The 17,016-nt window shown below is 41.1% G+C and overlaps 1 protein-coding gene across 4 annotated transcripts in view; it reads right to left on the bottom strand.

Moving 5' to 3' along the window:
• TIAM2 (TIAM Rac1 associated GEF 2) overlaps positions 1-17,016 on the bottom strand; it is a 121,754-nt gene that overhangs the window by 60,879 nt on the left and 43,859 nt on the right. For all 4 annotated transcript variants that reach the window (XM_083496385.1, XM_083496382.1, XM_083496383.1 and 1 more), the window contains 5 exons: positions 15,592-16,785; positions 11,678-12,113; positions 6,400-6,572; positions 4,938-5,162; positions 360-545 (listed from right to left, as the gene is read on the bottom strand). In XM_083496385.1, coding sequence (XP_083352511.1) covers positions 360-545; positions 4,938-5,162; positions 6,400-6,572; positions 11,678-12,113; positions 15,592-16,779 — 2,208 coding nt within the window. In that variant the 5' untranslated portion in view covers positions 16,780-16,785. The remainder of the gene's footprint in view (positions 1-359; positions 546-4,937; positions 5,163-6,399; positions 6,573-11,677; positions 12,114-15,591; positions 16,786-17,016) is intronic.

Genomic DNA, 17,016 nt, shown 5'->3' with positions numbered 1-17,016 from the left:
TAGTTGGTCTTTTTAAAGTACAGTACTTTTTCTTCCGCCAAGAAAGGGGTCACAAAACTGACTTTCATAGTCAGATTCACCTTGAAATTACATTTACCAGCAAAATGTTTATATAGTTATTAAATTTGTAAACCAGCCTTCATCCATAGATCTCAGGGCACAAAATACGTACAAAAACAAGAATGGGGGAATAAACCACACAAACCAAAAACCCCTCCTCCCCCCAACACACATTTAAAAGGGTATAGCCAAAAGCCTGAAGAGGACCATACATAGGGAGGGGGAAGGAATGCATTTCTGCATCTTGTCACAAATAAACTCCTCTACAAAACACTTATATGAAGCTGTGTCCAACTCACCAGTGCATGAAAGGATGAGACAGAGAAGATGCCCAGCCTTCCTAATGCCATCTTTGAAGGACGACTGGCAGCTGCCAAAAGGCTCTTTGGATTTGGCAACTCCCCGCCTTGCAAGCTGGCTAGATAACAGCGCATCCTGAAGAGATCCATGTTAAATTTCTCCAGATTCTGTTCCCATTGCTGGATCTGTTTATATACACAAAAATGAAATAGGAGAAGATAAATTAATGGCTTGTGGAGGGTGGTCAAAGTTCTGCACCCTCAGCTAAATCACTTTCATCTGTAGCATTCGGAGGGCTGATTAGTTGCTCACGTCCAAAAAGACATTCTGTCACACTCAAGAAATGAACCTTCAAAAAAATGGATCAAAATAAAACAAAGTTGGTGGCCTTAACTGCATGCTGACATCATTATTTAGGAAAATAGTTGGTTACCCACAGAAGTCAAACATTTTTTAAAAAGGATTCTTGCAATCCATAATGCTCTAGACTACTTACAGATTACATTATGCTTCCTATCTGGATTGCACCACATAGGTTGCCCTGGGTGTAAACAGTATTGGGGCTCTGAAATGTTTTCTCACAATATGGGCACAATTTTTTCTGGATCACAGTCACCATCTTTAATTACTATGAATGACCTACCCGGTGGAAGCATATTCAGTAATACACACAAAAGACAACAAAATATACGCACAGCCTCACAAGGTCTAAGATGCTTCTAGTCACAATCAGTTTGTTACAAGGATACAACAATCTAATTCCCATCTTATCTCTTTGGTTTAAAGATTAAACAAGGTTTGAAGTATTTTAAAGTTGTTTTTTTCTACTCCTACTTTAAAGATGAAAGGTACAGAACCGCCTTGTGGAAGCACACATGATAGCTGATAGGAAGCAGAAAGGGCCCAAGAGAATCTGTTGAAGGCTGTTCATAACCCAATCCCTTCTCCAAGTTTATAAAGCCTTAAACATGCCATTCATCACTCTGTACATAAAAGGTTGATAATATAAATAAAATGGTGATTGCAATGAGTTAATTCAATGAATAAATAGCATAGTAGTACGACTAATGCCTTTACTGGGTATCTCTAACGATGGAGCTGTGCAAAAACTTAGGACCCCACAGAGACTGTTCCTCCTTTAAGATGTCCTGCTATTTTACATGATGATTTTGTCAACCACATTACAAACACCACACACAAAAACTTTTTTACACTTCAATTACTACATCTCAGAGACAACCCATATGGCATCAATATAGATGACTCACCAAGTATTTAGGTTGTTTCATCTTTGTTTTACAAGGCTCTCTCTAAAGCCAATTTGATACAGCACATATTTTACTCATGCAAATCTGGGAAGCCAGAACCAAAAGGCTTGTGAAAGATGAGATCAAGTAGATGATCCAAGATAGATCTGTGCTTCCCATGGACAAGCGGCTGTTAGGGAGAGTCACTGAGTCACAGGGTAAGTATGGAGGTAAAATTTTATTACTGTTGAGACTTAATACAGAGAGGTTTATCCCCTTTAAACACCCTTGTTCTGGCACAATTCTCAGAGTGAGGTTAGATTACTTCTTGGGGCCGTAAGCCTTCAAACTTGAAAGGCAATTCTGAGTACTTTTTCAGAGGCCAATAGCAGATGACGGTCATGATATCCTAATGAAAGAGGTAAAGATCGGCACCTGGTGAAGGCTTGCTAATGTAACTGGTTGATCAGAGAAGAGGCAAGTGACAGTGCTCAGGTCTCCACTTTCGCCATCTCTAATTGGCTTGCCCCAGAAGCCTTCTAAGTCCTGGCCTACACAGTAGCTAATTAATAAAGAGATGGGGGGGGGGCGGGAATCTTCTGCAGCCCAATTGAGCTTTTACCTGTGCAAGGCTAAGTGTCCTGAGACCCAGAGTAAGTATTCTTTTGAAGGCACTGCATTGCTAAAACTCAGCAGCTTGGAGACTTGGAAGGGGCGGGAAGGAAGGCAGAAAGGCAGGAAGAAAGGAAGGAACTATTCTACCATGTGTTTTTCTAGTCAGTGATAACTTTTACAAAAGAGACATTTCTATCTCCTTTTAAAGGCACCTACATTGGACACCACAAAACTAGGTCACAGGCAGGAGTGTGGGTGTCCAATCATGGCACCCAGTGAAATGTGATAATGTTTAAGGGGGTGTGCTCACTGTGTGACAGGCAGAATCAGAGCACACAAGAACTGAACAGGAAACACAGTCGTGTTATGCACTCTGGATTTTTGAGGAGGCATTTACTGAGACCTTTTGTGGGTACCATAGGAGATGTTGGTGGGCACACTGGCATCTGTAGGTGCCAGTGACCCTGGCTTATGATAATCTCATTCATGCCATTTTTATGCCACTATTATTGTAGTGAGAGAAAACAGTTGTACTCCCTGATCTCTCTGTGTGAAACATTTGATCCAGGTAGGGGGAGGTCTTTATGAATTTCTATGAAATTTCAGCCTAAGATACACTTCTTTTCTATTCAGTTAAGGGCCTGTTTTCAGCATTAAACAGAACATGGGGTTTTCTAAGATTTTCTAATAGACTTGGCATCTACCCTACATATAACGCAGCATGTAGTGATGCAGAATGCTGTAGATGATAATGGCTCTGTTCTTACAGGTTCCTTTAAAATGAAAATACAAAGAGCACTGTAGTATTTGAGACATTATAGCATGGGCCTTCATAGGCAACAGCCTCCCTGATCACTCAACTACAATTTGCTAAAGTGTTGTTTGCTCAGTCTCTGTATTTGCTATGAGCAAATACATGATATCTACCCATTACTATGAATGTAAAAAGATTTAACAATTCATATCCATTTTCAGGAAAATTACAGCTCAAACCTTCTATGATTTAGCAAGTTAATGTGGTTGCAAGTGGATTTTTCACAGAAACAAATAATGCACAAATGACAGCTACACTTGTGCTAAGATTTCCATAAGTTGAATTTTTGTCATGCGAAAATTCAGCTGAAACATGGTAGAAGGAAGGAAAGGGAAGAAAACATCAAGAGGATAGAATAAAAAGCTGTCTGAATGCAGCCTTTGTTAATTAATCTTGTCTCTTCTGCATCTGTCCAGAAACCAGACCATTTAGAAAAAAAACAGAACATAGGATTACCCATGACTGAGGACAATGGAAAAGCTCACCAACTTTGGGGGATTTGGCCTGGATCAGAGGTTCCCAAACTTATTTGGCCTACTGCCCCCTTTTCAGAAATTGTTTTACTCCACAGTCACCTGAAAATCTACCTTCTTTAAGTGAAGGGGCAGGGCTGGTGCCACAGCTTGCCTGCCTTTGGCCAAATAGGCAGGCAAGCTGTGATCCACTTCCCAGGCCTGGGTGAAGCTGAGAAGCATTCACTCAAGCCCAGGAAAACCCCTCACCTCCAGCATGACCACCAGATCCAGGGGAGGCATTGTTGTCCTGCAACGGCGCCCAACTTGGTAGTACACAACAGATGAAACATGTACGAATGGTTTTTCATTTTTTTCTTTCCTTATGCTTCTGCCACCCCCTTATTTTTATTTAATGCCCCCCATTGCACCTGAGGCTACTACCCCCCCCTAGATCATTCCAGCACACACACCCCAGAGACGTTCTTGCCAACTTTGGGAAGCTCTGGACTAGATAAACCTGGCAGCACTTGGATGCATTAGTCATGGCAACAGCCTAAACAGGTTTGGAGTGGCCATGTTCTAACCAATGGCTGCTAGGCAGTAGCAGCTGAAGGGCAGCATGGGTTAGGCTGCAATGGTCTGCTGTCTTTTCAAGAGGGGAGACCAACACGGTGCCCCATCAGCCACTACCACTGCCAGGAATGTGAAACAGGGCCATGTCTATTTGAAATGTAGTGAGGCTGATCAACCTCCATAGAATGCACGTGTATGAACCAAGGGAGAACTTGCCATGAAGATACTGGTTTTGATATCTTTCCTGTGCTGAAGACATTGTGTGTAGCAGCTCCTACTTTCCCTGTTGTGGTAAATTTAGCACAAAGGAGCTGAGCAGAGTGTGAACTCATTCCCCTTTAGGGTGAATTCCCTTCACACTGAACACTAATTAAGCATTCCTTTGACACAAATGTTAATCACAGTTAATGCTAACCAGGTTCACTCTTAATCAAGATTTACTACCCCAGAGGGAAGTGTATTTAATGTTATTAACCACAATTACAATACAATAACCTAATTTTGGTCAAGACCATTGAGAAAAGAGTGGGATGGATGTATTCTGGACAGGGGAGCAGCTAGGGAGATGTTCATTTCAATTATATTGATACTTTGTTGTTGGCCAGTAGGGCTTCTTTTTGAGCTGAAATATAAATGTTTTATTTATTTATAAAGCCCTCAATTTACATAGCAGGAAGTGAAATGAAAATGTGTTTTGCTTCTTTCAAGATTTCCACAGAAGGGAAGTTTGACTCCAAGAGCAGTTGCCTGTAAACGACAATTCAGTCTGATCTACTGCATCATACAGGCACTAGTGATGTACTCTGTGTGTACTCTGAAGAGTGATACTCTTTGCAAGAGTCAATATGCAGAAGCTAACCCTTTGTCTATTACCTGGTTCTCAATTGCTTTCCTGTTTTTAGGGTCACTAACAATTGAGAGCTGCAGCTCAGCCATCTTTTTCATCTTACTATCCATGTCAATCTTTTGGATAAGGCTTTTGGTCTGATTTTTCAGCAATCTGATCGTATCTTCTTTCCCAAGTTTCTTTGCAAAGAGAGATGCGGAAGCAGAGTGTATTGCTGTAACCCAGTTTTCAAGGTCAGTCTGGCTTGTAGCCTGAAAAAAGCAAGAAAATTAACTTTATAAACAAAACACTATAATAGCATCTAGTGGGTTCCAAAACCAACTTCAGTCAAGAACAACAGTGTGGGGCCAGTCTAAGTGGGATCCACTTACCCTCCCCACTTCATTGCACCATGTTGCTTATATGAAACTTTCCCCATCGAAGTCTGCAAATAATAAAAGGTTTCTGCTATGCTAATGTTTCCTTGAACAACTGGCAACTGTAATTACTAGCAATGCTTACTCTTTATCAAAAGAGGAAGAACTCTGTATAAAAGATGACATTCATCACATGATGCTTGGCTACAGGAATGGCAATTACCTAACCCATTATTAGTTTAATTTTTTAAAAATATACTGAACTAAAGTTACATTTGAAAGTATGCATGAACCAGGATACACCAAATTTTCTTCAAGCACAAAGGGAGGGGAGACAAGACACCGACTTTAATAACTATTCAATGCACTCCCTTCCTAATTTTTTGCAATTGCTTTCTGCAGTGTATCATGGGCCTCTTCAATCAATATGCTTTTCTTATACAGAGGCAAAGTGTTTTCTGTTAAGGAAAAACATACAAATTTGAAGCAGCCCTTGGCTGTGTAGAAGTATGCCTCTCCATTATGCATTCCAAAACATTAGAATTGTTGGTCTAGCTATATGTTGATATCTGTCTGTCTTGAGAGACAACTGAGTGTGCCAGTGGGGGTGAAACCAAACCACTGAAGAATCACAGCACCCACTGTGGCAGCAGAGACAGGTAACTCATAACTGTTGCCACCTGCATTGTATTTGATGCTTTAGGAGCACTGAAGTAACCTCTCTGGGGCACAATCCAAGGCAGCATGTATGGAGGTTCTAGACTGCCTAGACGACAAGCCTCCCCCCTCTTGGTCTCACTGATGTGGTCCAAAGGAAAGCAGACCATTATGTTTGGCACCAGCTCGGCTGCAGGAGTTGCCAGAAGGAGGCGTACAAGGCACCATCCAACCATCTTAGAGAAGTCCCTCTACCTAATTACCTTTAGATAGTTAGATAGCATGCTTCCTGGTTTGCTACTTTATGGTCTGGTGAGTAGAATTCCTAAAGGAAGAGGGTTTATCTAGGATTTCTGGAGCACACAGAAGGAACAGAGACAAAACAACATGATCTAGAATTCTACTCCAAGAGCACTGATTTAAATACAATATGACTTCATTTAATGATAAAACACAAAAACCAAAAACAGAATACCTGGAATAAGTAGACATCACCGAAAGAGTTGCTGAGACAGAAAACATTCTCTTTCTTGGGGTGCTCTGGACAAGACTGCACTATACTGTCTTCTGCAAACAGGGCATATCGAGGCGAGCTGTTCTGCTCCATGGAATTTCTCCCATAAGTCTCATAAAACAGCAAGGTGCATCCTTTTCAAACGAAAAATGTAAAAACAAAAAGTAGTTCTGGTTTATGTCTTGGATCTTTCTAAACTCATATCCTCTTAAAATACAATATTAAAATGTTCATATGTGCAGCTGGAATTGGGAGCAACTTTCTACAGGAAGCACTAAACAAGTATGGGCAACATATTCATCTTCAAACTTTTATACACACACATCTGAGAACTCTGGCCCAAATAGGTTCCCGGATTTATGGTTAAAGATGTGAACTATTGTGATTGCTATTATCACACATTTTCTGTTAGCAGAGGGATACATTTTTTTAAAAATCCAGCACTCAGGACTGCTGCAAACTACCAAAGGCCAAACAAAAGAGGTATGTGTTACAACACCTCTGGGAGGCCAACAGAGAGGAGTGTCAGACTTTAAGGATCCCTAAAGTTAAACAGAACAGTCTTAAAAGTGGTACATCCTGAAATATTAAAAGCTGGAAGGAAACAGGCTTCCAGAGACATGTAAGAAATACAAAGGAGACTGGCAAACATATATAGAGGAGGAATTCTATATTTTGGTGCCACCACTAAAAAAAGTCCTGATTTATATACCTATTAATCAGTTCTCTACAGAAAGCAAATCTTTTACATCTGAATTTAATGTTAGGGCAAGTTTATAGAGGGGAAGGCCATATGTATGAAATCCAGAGATAATAGATTTGCTATGGGAAAGAGGCAGATTTAGGTGTTTGCAACTGGTTCGGTCGCATGGAGCCTCAGGGACATGACTGCTATGATTTAAAATGGAGTGTGAGAAGTGGGGGTGCCAGATTTTTGCATCACACAGGGCGCAGCTGAAATTTGAGACCGAAAGATCTACCGCCGGCCCCGAGTTTCATTGAAATCATTGGATTTTGCTGCCAGGTGAATGCATTTATCTTTGAGGTGTAAGATAGCAAACAGTAGTTGTCAATTCGAAGCAGATGACACCACTGTATTGTTGCTTACACACAATGCATTCTGTTAAAAATCTAGCAATCCCAAATAATGTCAATTGCTAAAAAGCTATCCAAAATGCACACATGCTTGAAACACACTTGTTAGCTATCACCATGATTTTATGTTGTCATTTTATGTGGGAACTAGGAGATTATAGATAATATCCAACTAAGTCACACTTAAGCAGACCCATTGAAGCCAGTGGAATTAAGTTAGCCACAACTGATTTAAGTCCATTGATTTCAGTGGGTCTGTTCTAGGACTTAATCAGCTACCACCTCTTTATATTAAGAAATAAAATGACAGCCCCTGTTTCTGCCCACAGATGGGACTAGACAGCCTTCTTGAGGCTGCCCCCACCTCTGCTTCCAGGACCAGATTACAGCATATGTGCTACAATCAGAACGTGGTTGGAATGTAATATTCCTTGCCCGGATAAATTAATTAGGGTGGACAGATGGTAAAGAAAAACATTCCATATTAAAGGAATGATCTTGATGGCCATTTAAGCACTGCTGAAGTCTCAGGACACCCATCAATTCACTTTTGGCAGGTGACCAGATGGTTGTAATCTTTCCTGTCATTGATAAAACTAAACATAGCTCAAGAGACGGCACAGAAAATAATACCACCTCCACAAATCAGTGGTTTTAGTTTAGTAAGTTAAAAGCACAAACAGAAGCTTCCAGCCATTTATACAGCTAGGAACACTCACTGATATCTGGCCAATTAGATTCCAAGTGCCTGACAAGTTAAATGATCTGAAAGCAAGCAAATTTCTACCACAACATCTACAAAGCTAGCATGTTTTAGCCGAAGAGGTCATAATGAAGCCCAGAGCAGCAACAGGTGGCAACATCAGTGAAGTCAATTGTGACACTGGACAAACATTTTGGTTATACGCTTTGTCTTGAGGCACACCAAGATGTCAATTGTAGTATGAGAAGTCTCAGGGATGGGAAGCTTATGAATTTACCGAAAGCAAGTCATATATATACTACTGTTACAAAAATCCAAAAGTCCTTACTCTTTTGATTTTACATAGGCTGTCAGTAGACCTGGTTTATCATTTTAGGGCCTTTGCCCCATTAAAAATACATCCAATATGCACTCTGGACTTAGGCATAATTACTTGAAAATAAACAGAGGTAAAGGTTTAACCTTTTAATTGAACATTTAATTTGATATTTTGACTTATTTGGGGAAAGTCCCAGCTCCCACATGCTTTGCTTGCAGAAGGCCCCAGGTTCAACTCCAAGCACCTCCTGCCTAAAAACCTGGAAAGTCAATGTCGGGTGCAGTGAATAATATTTAGCTAGGGGTGCTGCAGGGTTCTGTCCTGGGCCCATTGTTGTTCAGTGTCTCTATAAATGACTTGGATGCTCGTCAAATTTGCAGATAACACGAAAGTGGGAGGAGCAGCTAATGCCACAGGAGACAGAATCGGGATTCAATTTGACCTTAACAGATAGGAGGACTCGGTGAAAACTAACAAAACAAATTTCAATAGGTTAAAAAAGGGGTAAAGGTAAAGTACCCCTGGGTGGTTAAGTCTAGTCAAAGGCAACTATGGGGTGTGGAGCTCATCTCGCTTTCAGGCCAAGGGAGCCGGCGTTTGTCCACAGTCAGCTTTCCAGATTATGTGGCCAGCAGGACTAAACAGGCTTCTGGTGCAATGGAACACCATGACGGAAACCAGAGTGCAGGGAAATGCCATTTACCTTCCCACCGTAGCAGTACCTATTTATCTACTTGCACTGGCATGCTTTTGAACTGCTAGGTTGGCAGAAGCTGGGACAGAGTGATGGGAGTTCACCCCATCATACAGATTCGAACTGCCAACCTTCCAATTGGCAAGCATGAGAGGCTCAGTTGTTTAGACCACAATGCCACCGTGTCTCAAGTTCAATAGGAACAAATGTCAGGTTCTACAGTTAGGCAGGAAGAACCAGCTGTAGAAATATAAGATTGGGGACACCTGGATTATCAGTAGGACGTGTGAAATGGATTTGGGGTCTTAAGCAGACCCCAAGATTAGCATGAATCAATAGTGTGATGCCAAAGAGGAGAGAGGAAAGAGAAGGGAGCAGCAGCAAATAAAAGCTAATGTTATTCTAGGATGCATCACCATTAGTATAGTGTCCAGATCAAGCGAACTCTACAATTTTATGATTTTATACTTAGTAATAAGGCAGCTTCCTATTTTCTTGACAAATTTTTTTTTCTTCCAGCTTTATTAAAATAAACCAGCATTTCCACTTTTTAGACAATGACAGTGATTACTGTACAGTGTGTGCCTAATGTGTTCCAGAACAGGCAAATCTTGTTAAAATGGGGTTTCCTTTCTGACTCCATCCCTTCCTTTAGCATAATAACACAGAGATAAATTACACACACACACACACACACACACACACACACACACACTATTTCTTGGAAGTAGTATGTACTGAATGACAAGCCCTGCAAAAAATGCAGAAAATCACCACCTCTCCAAGTTAATTACGGTAATCCTAATCCATGCTTTGCAATGCATATAATTTATTCAGCCATTGTCTTTGACATCCACCTACAAAGTATCCAGCGATTAACATAACCTAGGAATCACTGGTGTTTATTTTGTTCTGCATACACCAACTTCACTGGATGTTGACTGATATAACTGTCTTGTTGGTTTTCTTGTACTTTTAAAAATCAGTAAGAAAATATTTACAAACACACAGACAAATCATTTGTCAGAATTCAAGCCTTGAAACAGGTGAGGTAACATGGTGCTCTGAGCACATGCAGAGCTACTTTCTTTCAATGCTAAGTAACTATTATCAGGTCTCCTGCCAAACATCTGCATTAGGCAACAAGGCCTAATTATTATAGGTCAGAAGGGATGAAGTTTAAGTAGGCTTGAATTATAAGAAAATTTTATTTGTTTGGTCATACGCCATAGCAGACTTGAATTCCAACACTCACAGTTTAGAAGTCAAACAGCAAGGACGTTTATACCTGCCATCTTGCCCAAACAGGAAATGATTCAACTATAACAATAATTCAACTATAACATGATTTATCATTGACCCACTTTCTCTTTAGAAAGACATTGCTTTTCAAAGTATTGCTTCATGGAACTAAAACTGAATGGAAGCAAAGTTAAAGGACAAAGAGACATTACTATGAGGAGGGAAGAAAACTGGGGAAATGTCCAGGAAACATAGATTATTCATGCTCAGACAGCCTGCTATGTACTGCAAGTTCTATCAACACAAAACGTAGGAGCAAAAGTGAGCACTGGCTGAGGGTTAGTGCAGCAGAGCCCTAATGCTACACGTCTGCAGTCTAAACCCTCACACTCCAGCAAAAAGCACACTGACTATCAAAGTGCCAGATGTGTACAGTTAAAAGTACCAGTACCATAATAACATATGTTCTTAATTATCTCTCCCAATCACACTACAATAATGTCCTCTCAGTTTCCATTCTACGATAGACCCCTTGACATGTGAATCCCATAATGGAGGCATCATGCGATTACTGTGGCCCCACTTCCAGATGTCCATGTTTTTGCACTGAAGATGCCTATGCCTATGCATGTGCAGTGGTTCATGTGTTACCTTCACATATTGTACTTTTATGCTGTGAGCCACCCTGAGATCTGCAGATGAAGAGCGATATATAAATTTAATGAACAATACAATAATGAGAAAGGGCACACAACCAGAAGAGGATTAAGACAGGCGATACTTCTGGGAAGGACACTCAAGGATGGTGGGGCCAACCCTGTCGGTGGCTTTTACTCTAAAAGTTTCAGAATGTAAACTGCAGCAGCACGCACCTGGTTGCAGACCAGGGAATAAGCAAAAGAGTAAGAAATATTAACACATGCAACTAGAACAGACAGAACATATTTGAGTTACGAGAATCGTGAATACTTGCGCATGGGATAAATCTTCTGAAATCTTTCAACAAAAAGGTAACAAAGGGGAAACCATAAAACATTCATTATAAATATGCTTTTGATAACTTCTGTCCTAGTAATTGAAAGGTTTTCCAGAACAGATGCAGAATAGAAATAAATTTAAAATGCACTGCCAAATAATGCCACATAATGCAGTCTACATTAGTTAAGAACCATGAGCCATAACTGACCTTTCAGTGTTATCCAGTACTGTTTCCATTTTCTCCGAGTAACCAACTCAAGTTTCTTCTCTTTCTGTAGGGTCACAAGAGGTTTGAAGAAAAGCCACCCAGCTTTGCGAACCACTCCTTGTTCTTTCTCATACAGCAGATCCAGTTGTTCTAAGGAGCCGAGCGACTCGCTGCTCGAGTCCTCTGTTCCTGTGGAGGTGTCTGTGTTTTCATTGTTGGTCTTGCTCAGGTCAAGCTCCCGCATGAAGTTCTCATAAATGTTCTGCCTCAGGACATCACTGCTGATTGCATTAGCAGACTCACTTCTTTGTGGGAAGAACTGGCCAGAGCCAGCGGACCACAGAGAACCAGAGAAATGTGGGGGAGCAAGAGTGTCTGGAGAAAGACTTTCAATTCCGTTGTCAAAGTATTCACCTGAATCTTTGCATTTTGTTTCCTGTGGATAAAGTGGTAAAGTTCGTAAATCAGCAGAGTCCTGGCTACCCCTTAAACATTAGCACTTGCTGACTCTAAGCTCTTATATGAAATCTACAGCACAGAAGCAACTGCTGTGATGTCTGTGGCACAGAGTCTGATGGCAGCAGGCATCAGAAACAGCCCTGAGGACTACAAATCTATCCTCTTCTTTTAGCTTTGACAAATGGCAATGTTTTCTTTTGGAGTAACAAGGTATGTTTATTACATACAAGTCCGTTCAACTTCCAAAACATTCAGAAACCAAAGTGAGACTTCAGCAAGCTCCTGCAGCCAACCAGAAGCCGTGGAAGCCAAGTCGGACATTCGGCTTCCAAAAATAGTTCACAAACCAGAACAATCACATCTGGGCTTGCAGCAATTGGGAGCCAAAACGTTAGAGAACTAAGCTGTTCAAAAACCAAGGTAAGACTGCATTGGTATAATTATAATTGTACTAAAATGTTCTGACTAATTCAAAACATCCACTATTCTATAAGGAATAATTTTGAACGGTTCCACAGAGCACCTCATATAGGGTTCTCACAGGTGGTATCTCACCCAGGCAGCTTACAGGGCCAGATCTGCTTCGTTTCGGCAGAAGAACTGCATTTCATTCATTATTTGGACCCATTTCTGTACATAAGTCCACAGGACAGCAGCTATATATGCTGTTTTCATAACTCTTAAGGGCCATTCTCTGACATTAAACACTGCACCAGTCATTGTGCACCATTCAACCATGAAATACCTTGCCAGATTGTGAGCCACAGTCCCAAGCTGCCAAACTTCTGACACTGGGCCTTCTCCTAAAGTGGAACTGTATGTGCAGCATCATATGCAGCTATTGATGCTGAGAGGTCCAGCCTCCAGTGGGGAAAAGGCTAAGCTGCCTCTGCCTTCCTTCTGCCCCAATGTAAGTTTCTGGGGAGCCTCGGAACAGAGGAAGGGGAAGGACGAGGTGGAGGTACTTCTTGAGTGCCTGGAGGCTCTGCAAGCATTTGAGCTGAGGGACATACATGCATCCCCATCAGAAATCAATTTCAGTACTAAGGCAACAAAAGACAAGTATGCCCAATCTTCCACAGAAGCCCACCCCAGTTTTTAACCCACCTTTCATTCTTGCAATTCTCTGTACATAAAGTGTGTATAGGGGGGTGGAGAATATAAGTGAAGAGGGGAAGACCAGAAAAATGAGCAAGAAACAGACAAGCACTCTGAGACAGAGAAACAGCGGAGAGAGTCAGAAAAGGCATGTACAAAAAAAATATAAAAGGGAATTTTGAAAAAGACACTGCCAGCTCCCATTCAGCCAATCAGAGGACCGAGGCAGGGTGGCGGAGTAGGATTGACACAGCGACAGAGATGGTTTGGCAACGAAATTTGCACTCCGAGTAGGGAAAATGTTGGCAGTTGTTTGTTTATAATTTTAAAGGGCAAAATACCACAGCCTCTCTTTGCTAGAGACTACACCTCAATTCTGATTGCCAGAATTAAATTCATGGTCACCATGACAACTGTGGTGACTATATTTGTAGACTCCTGTTTGGGAAGGTACCTAACTATATCTCCAAGACTGGCATATACCATTAATTCTACCTTCATCTTTAATATATAGGACAAGTATTTTTTAAGCAATAACTTTTGGAACATTATGTTTGTTTGCTGTTTCTGAAAGTCTAATGATCCATCAGAGCAAAGTTGTATGTTACCCATTTGCACAAGCTGCGACTATGTGAAGGAATTTTTATAAGATGGGCAGAGCACTCAACTGTTCAGAGCCGAATACTTGACATATGATTTTGATTTTAATTTGGCAGCACTCATTTTCTAGATCTTCTGCTTATATGTATGTTAGTCTATCTGGAGATCATTACAGAACTGTAGTTTATAGGGCCTGATAGCAGAAGGTAATAATTACCATCAACTCCCACAGAGCTCTAGGAGACTCTTCCCAAATAAATATCTTTGTACATAAATATCTTTCTCAATAGTGTTTGAGAATCAGTTCTGTTGGGTGGAGTATCCCTGCATGACACTATTACCAAAATGCTTAAAATAGAACATGTGCATGTGTAGAGTAGGTCATAAGCGAACACAATTACTTAATAATATTAAGTACTGAAAGAGCTATCCAAGGCAGCTGTTCACCACGCCATCAGAAGAACCTCCCAAATGTTTTACATTGTTTTCTCCACTGATGCTTCCATAGCCTTTATTAAAGGATTTGCTTTGAACTTTAAAAAGAAATTAAGGACAGAACAAATAGAATCAGTCTTAACAGTGTGCTTCCGATCATCACATCACAAGCACTGAATGGCATGCAACACTGCCCACTCCTTAAACCAGGGGTAGTCAAACTTTTTATACCTACCACCCACTAATGCATCTTTCTTGATGGTAAAATTTCCCTACCACCCACCAGTGCTCGATGGAAGGAGGATTCAGCTTGTGCCGTAGAACCCCCTACCTAGAATCCTGAAACACCCACTAGTGGGCGGTAGGGACCAGGTTGACAACCCCTGCCTTAAGCGGTCACTCATCAAAAAAGCTGTGTCACGCTTTAGACAGGATGAGTCACCTCCAACATGCAGCCACACCATTGCAGTACACCCACAGCTGCAGCTGTCATTAGAAAGGTCGTTCTTCCCATGAAAAAAAGCCATTGCTATCAGAATGTTTATTCAGAGGTCCAAGGAGAAGAACCAGCCCTGACATACACTAATCTCGGACCTCTTTATTCTTCATAGATTACACCCATCGTGCCCATGTTGTACACCAATGCTAATGAATTTTAAAATGTGGACTTTCTAAAATGTCAACAATGATGTAAAATGTGCTGGTTGGGTTTCAGTTTATGCAAAGAGAATATGCACATGAATTTCCAATACCTGCGCACAACCCTCCTCTCTCCCGTACCTTTCTGTTGCTACAAAACCATCCTGCATGATACCTCAGCCAATAGGTTTGCTGAAACAGTCCAGGAAAGGAGACAGGTGGGCACCACCCTGTGCAGAAGCTGCAGCTGATACAATGCAGTGGCTTGACTGGGGTAGGATAAATACTTAACATTTCTGAAATCCTTATTTTTTCTGAACACTCAAGTTGGCTATAATTTTGTGCATGGCTACATCAGCAATCTTGCAGATATCCTGTAAGTATTAAGGTTATTTTACACCCTGAAGATGTCTAACTGAAAAGCAACATTGCATATTTTTATTTATTTTTTAAAATGTCTGAGTCCAGTGGTCTGTTTTCCCAACCATTCAGTATTTTCAGACCACTGAATTGGAGCAGTTGAGTTATTTTGAAGAGAAAATGCTATCATTTACACACACACACACACACACACACACACTGAACAAAAAGACTTGGAAACAAACCAAGTTGTCATATGCATTAATGGGAAAGGGGCTAAGATTTGTACTTTTGAAAGAAATTTTGGCTGAAACTCCACATACCTGTAGTTTCCTCTTCTTTCTTGACAGGCTTCCTGTCCAATCACTGATTCTGCGCATACGGCTTTTCAGTGTTTCCTTCTTTGCTCCGTCTCCATTAAGGGTTGCAGATTTTCTGCAGGGCAGAGTGTAGGAAGAGTACTGCGGAGGTCCCCTGTGCTCTACCTTAGAAGGAACGTCTATGGCTGAGGTAAATGAAACACGGTTGCTTAAACCAGCATGGTGAGCATTGATATAATCTGCAGAGAGCCCAATATCAGAGGTTTGGGAGCTTCTTAGATTTGAATCCCTATATAAATCACGGAGGGAAGAGAGAGACGAACTTTGGTTCAATGGTTTCTTGCAGTCATTCTGGGGAAATTCAACTTGGATACTTGCATCGAGGGTGCTCCTAGACAAGTATGACCCATCCAGTTCATTCATGTCTCCATTATTTCCCCACGGAGCATCATACCACGAAGACTCCGAGCTAATAGAGCTCCCTTTACTGGATCTAAGCCTTGAATCAGTGGCTGACAGACGGTGACTTCCAACATAGTCTGTGCCACATGTTTCCTTCACTTCAAGCACACTATTCTTTTCAGACTCTAAAGTAGGCGAATACCGCAAGAGTTGAACTGGTCCACTGGAATCCTCTCTGGAGACTGTGCTGTTGCTGCTGCTGTTGTGAAATTCAACCCTCAAACACCCGTCCAACTTCCCCAGTGTCTTAATGAGGACTTTTGGACTCATTCTGTCATCCGATGGTGGGCTTTCTTTCTTCCCATAGCAATTTAAGAAATGCCCATTACATTCCCTGGAAGCGACATGGTTGCTGGTAGCTTCAAAGTCAATGTAGTGCAATTTCTCAGGCAAAACTGCATTATTGCTCCCTTGACTGTAGCTTCCCAAGTTGTGCGTCCTATGTTTGGCATGGCTGCTACCCTTTGAAACTTTCACTACTGTGTCACCAAGTCTAGAAGAATAAGGCTGAGTATTCTTGAAATGAGAAAGGCAACTTCTGGTTATTGCTCGAGATTTGTAGTTTGTGCCACTGGTGCTGCGATTCCATCCCTGCGTGGAAGAGGACTTATCATCTTTAGCATGGATGCTGCGAATTTTCAGAGAACAGGGCTTTTGCTTGGCACTGGGTGTAGAATTAGTATGGTTTTTTGTTCCCTGAAGGCTGTACTGGCTTTCTGAATTTCCCATTTTTCACTAAATCAAGAGAGTATGAACAGCTGTGGTTATTAAAACACTCTAACAAAGTAAACTTTCAGTCTTAATTTAAACTTCTAAAAATAATTGCTTATAAGAAAATTCCATTAATGTGGATTTTTTTTCCTGGGGACAAAACAAGGGATGTTGTGTTGTTGTTGTTTTTGCACATTTAGTTTGCATAGGAATTATCCTGGAAGCTACCTTATAAATTATTATCATCATTATTAA

Source organism: Podarcis liolepis, assembly GCF_965112155.1.
Source record: "Podarcis liolepis genome assembly, chromosome: 3".
Taxonomy (NCBI): Eukaryota; Metazoa; Chordata; class Lepidosauria; order Squamata; family Lacertidae; genus Podarcis; species Podarcis liolepis.
The sequence above is the reverse complement of the archived record's forward strand: the minus strand, read 5'-3'. Positions and strand labels throughout refer to the sequence as shown.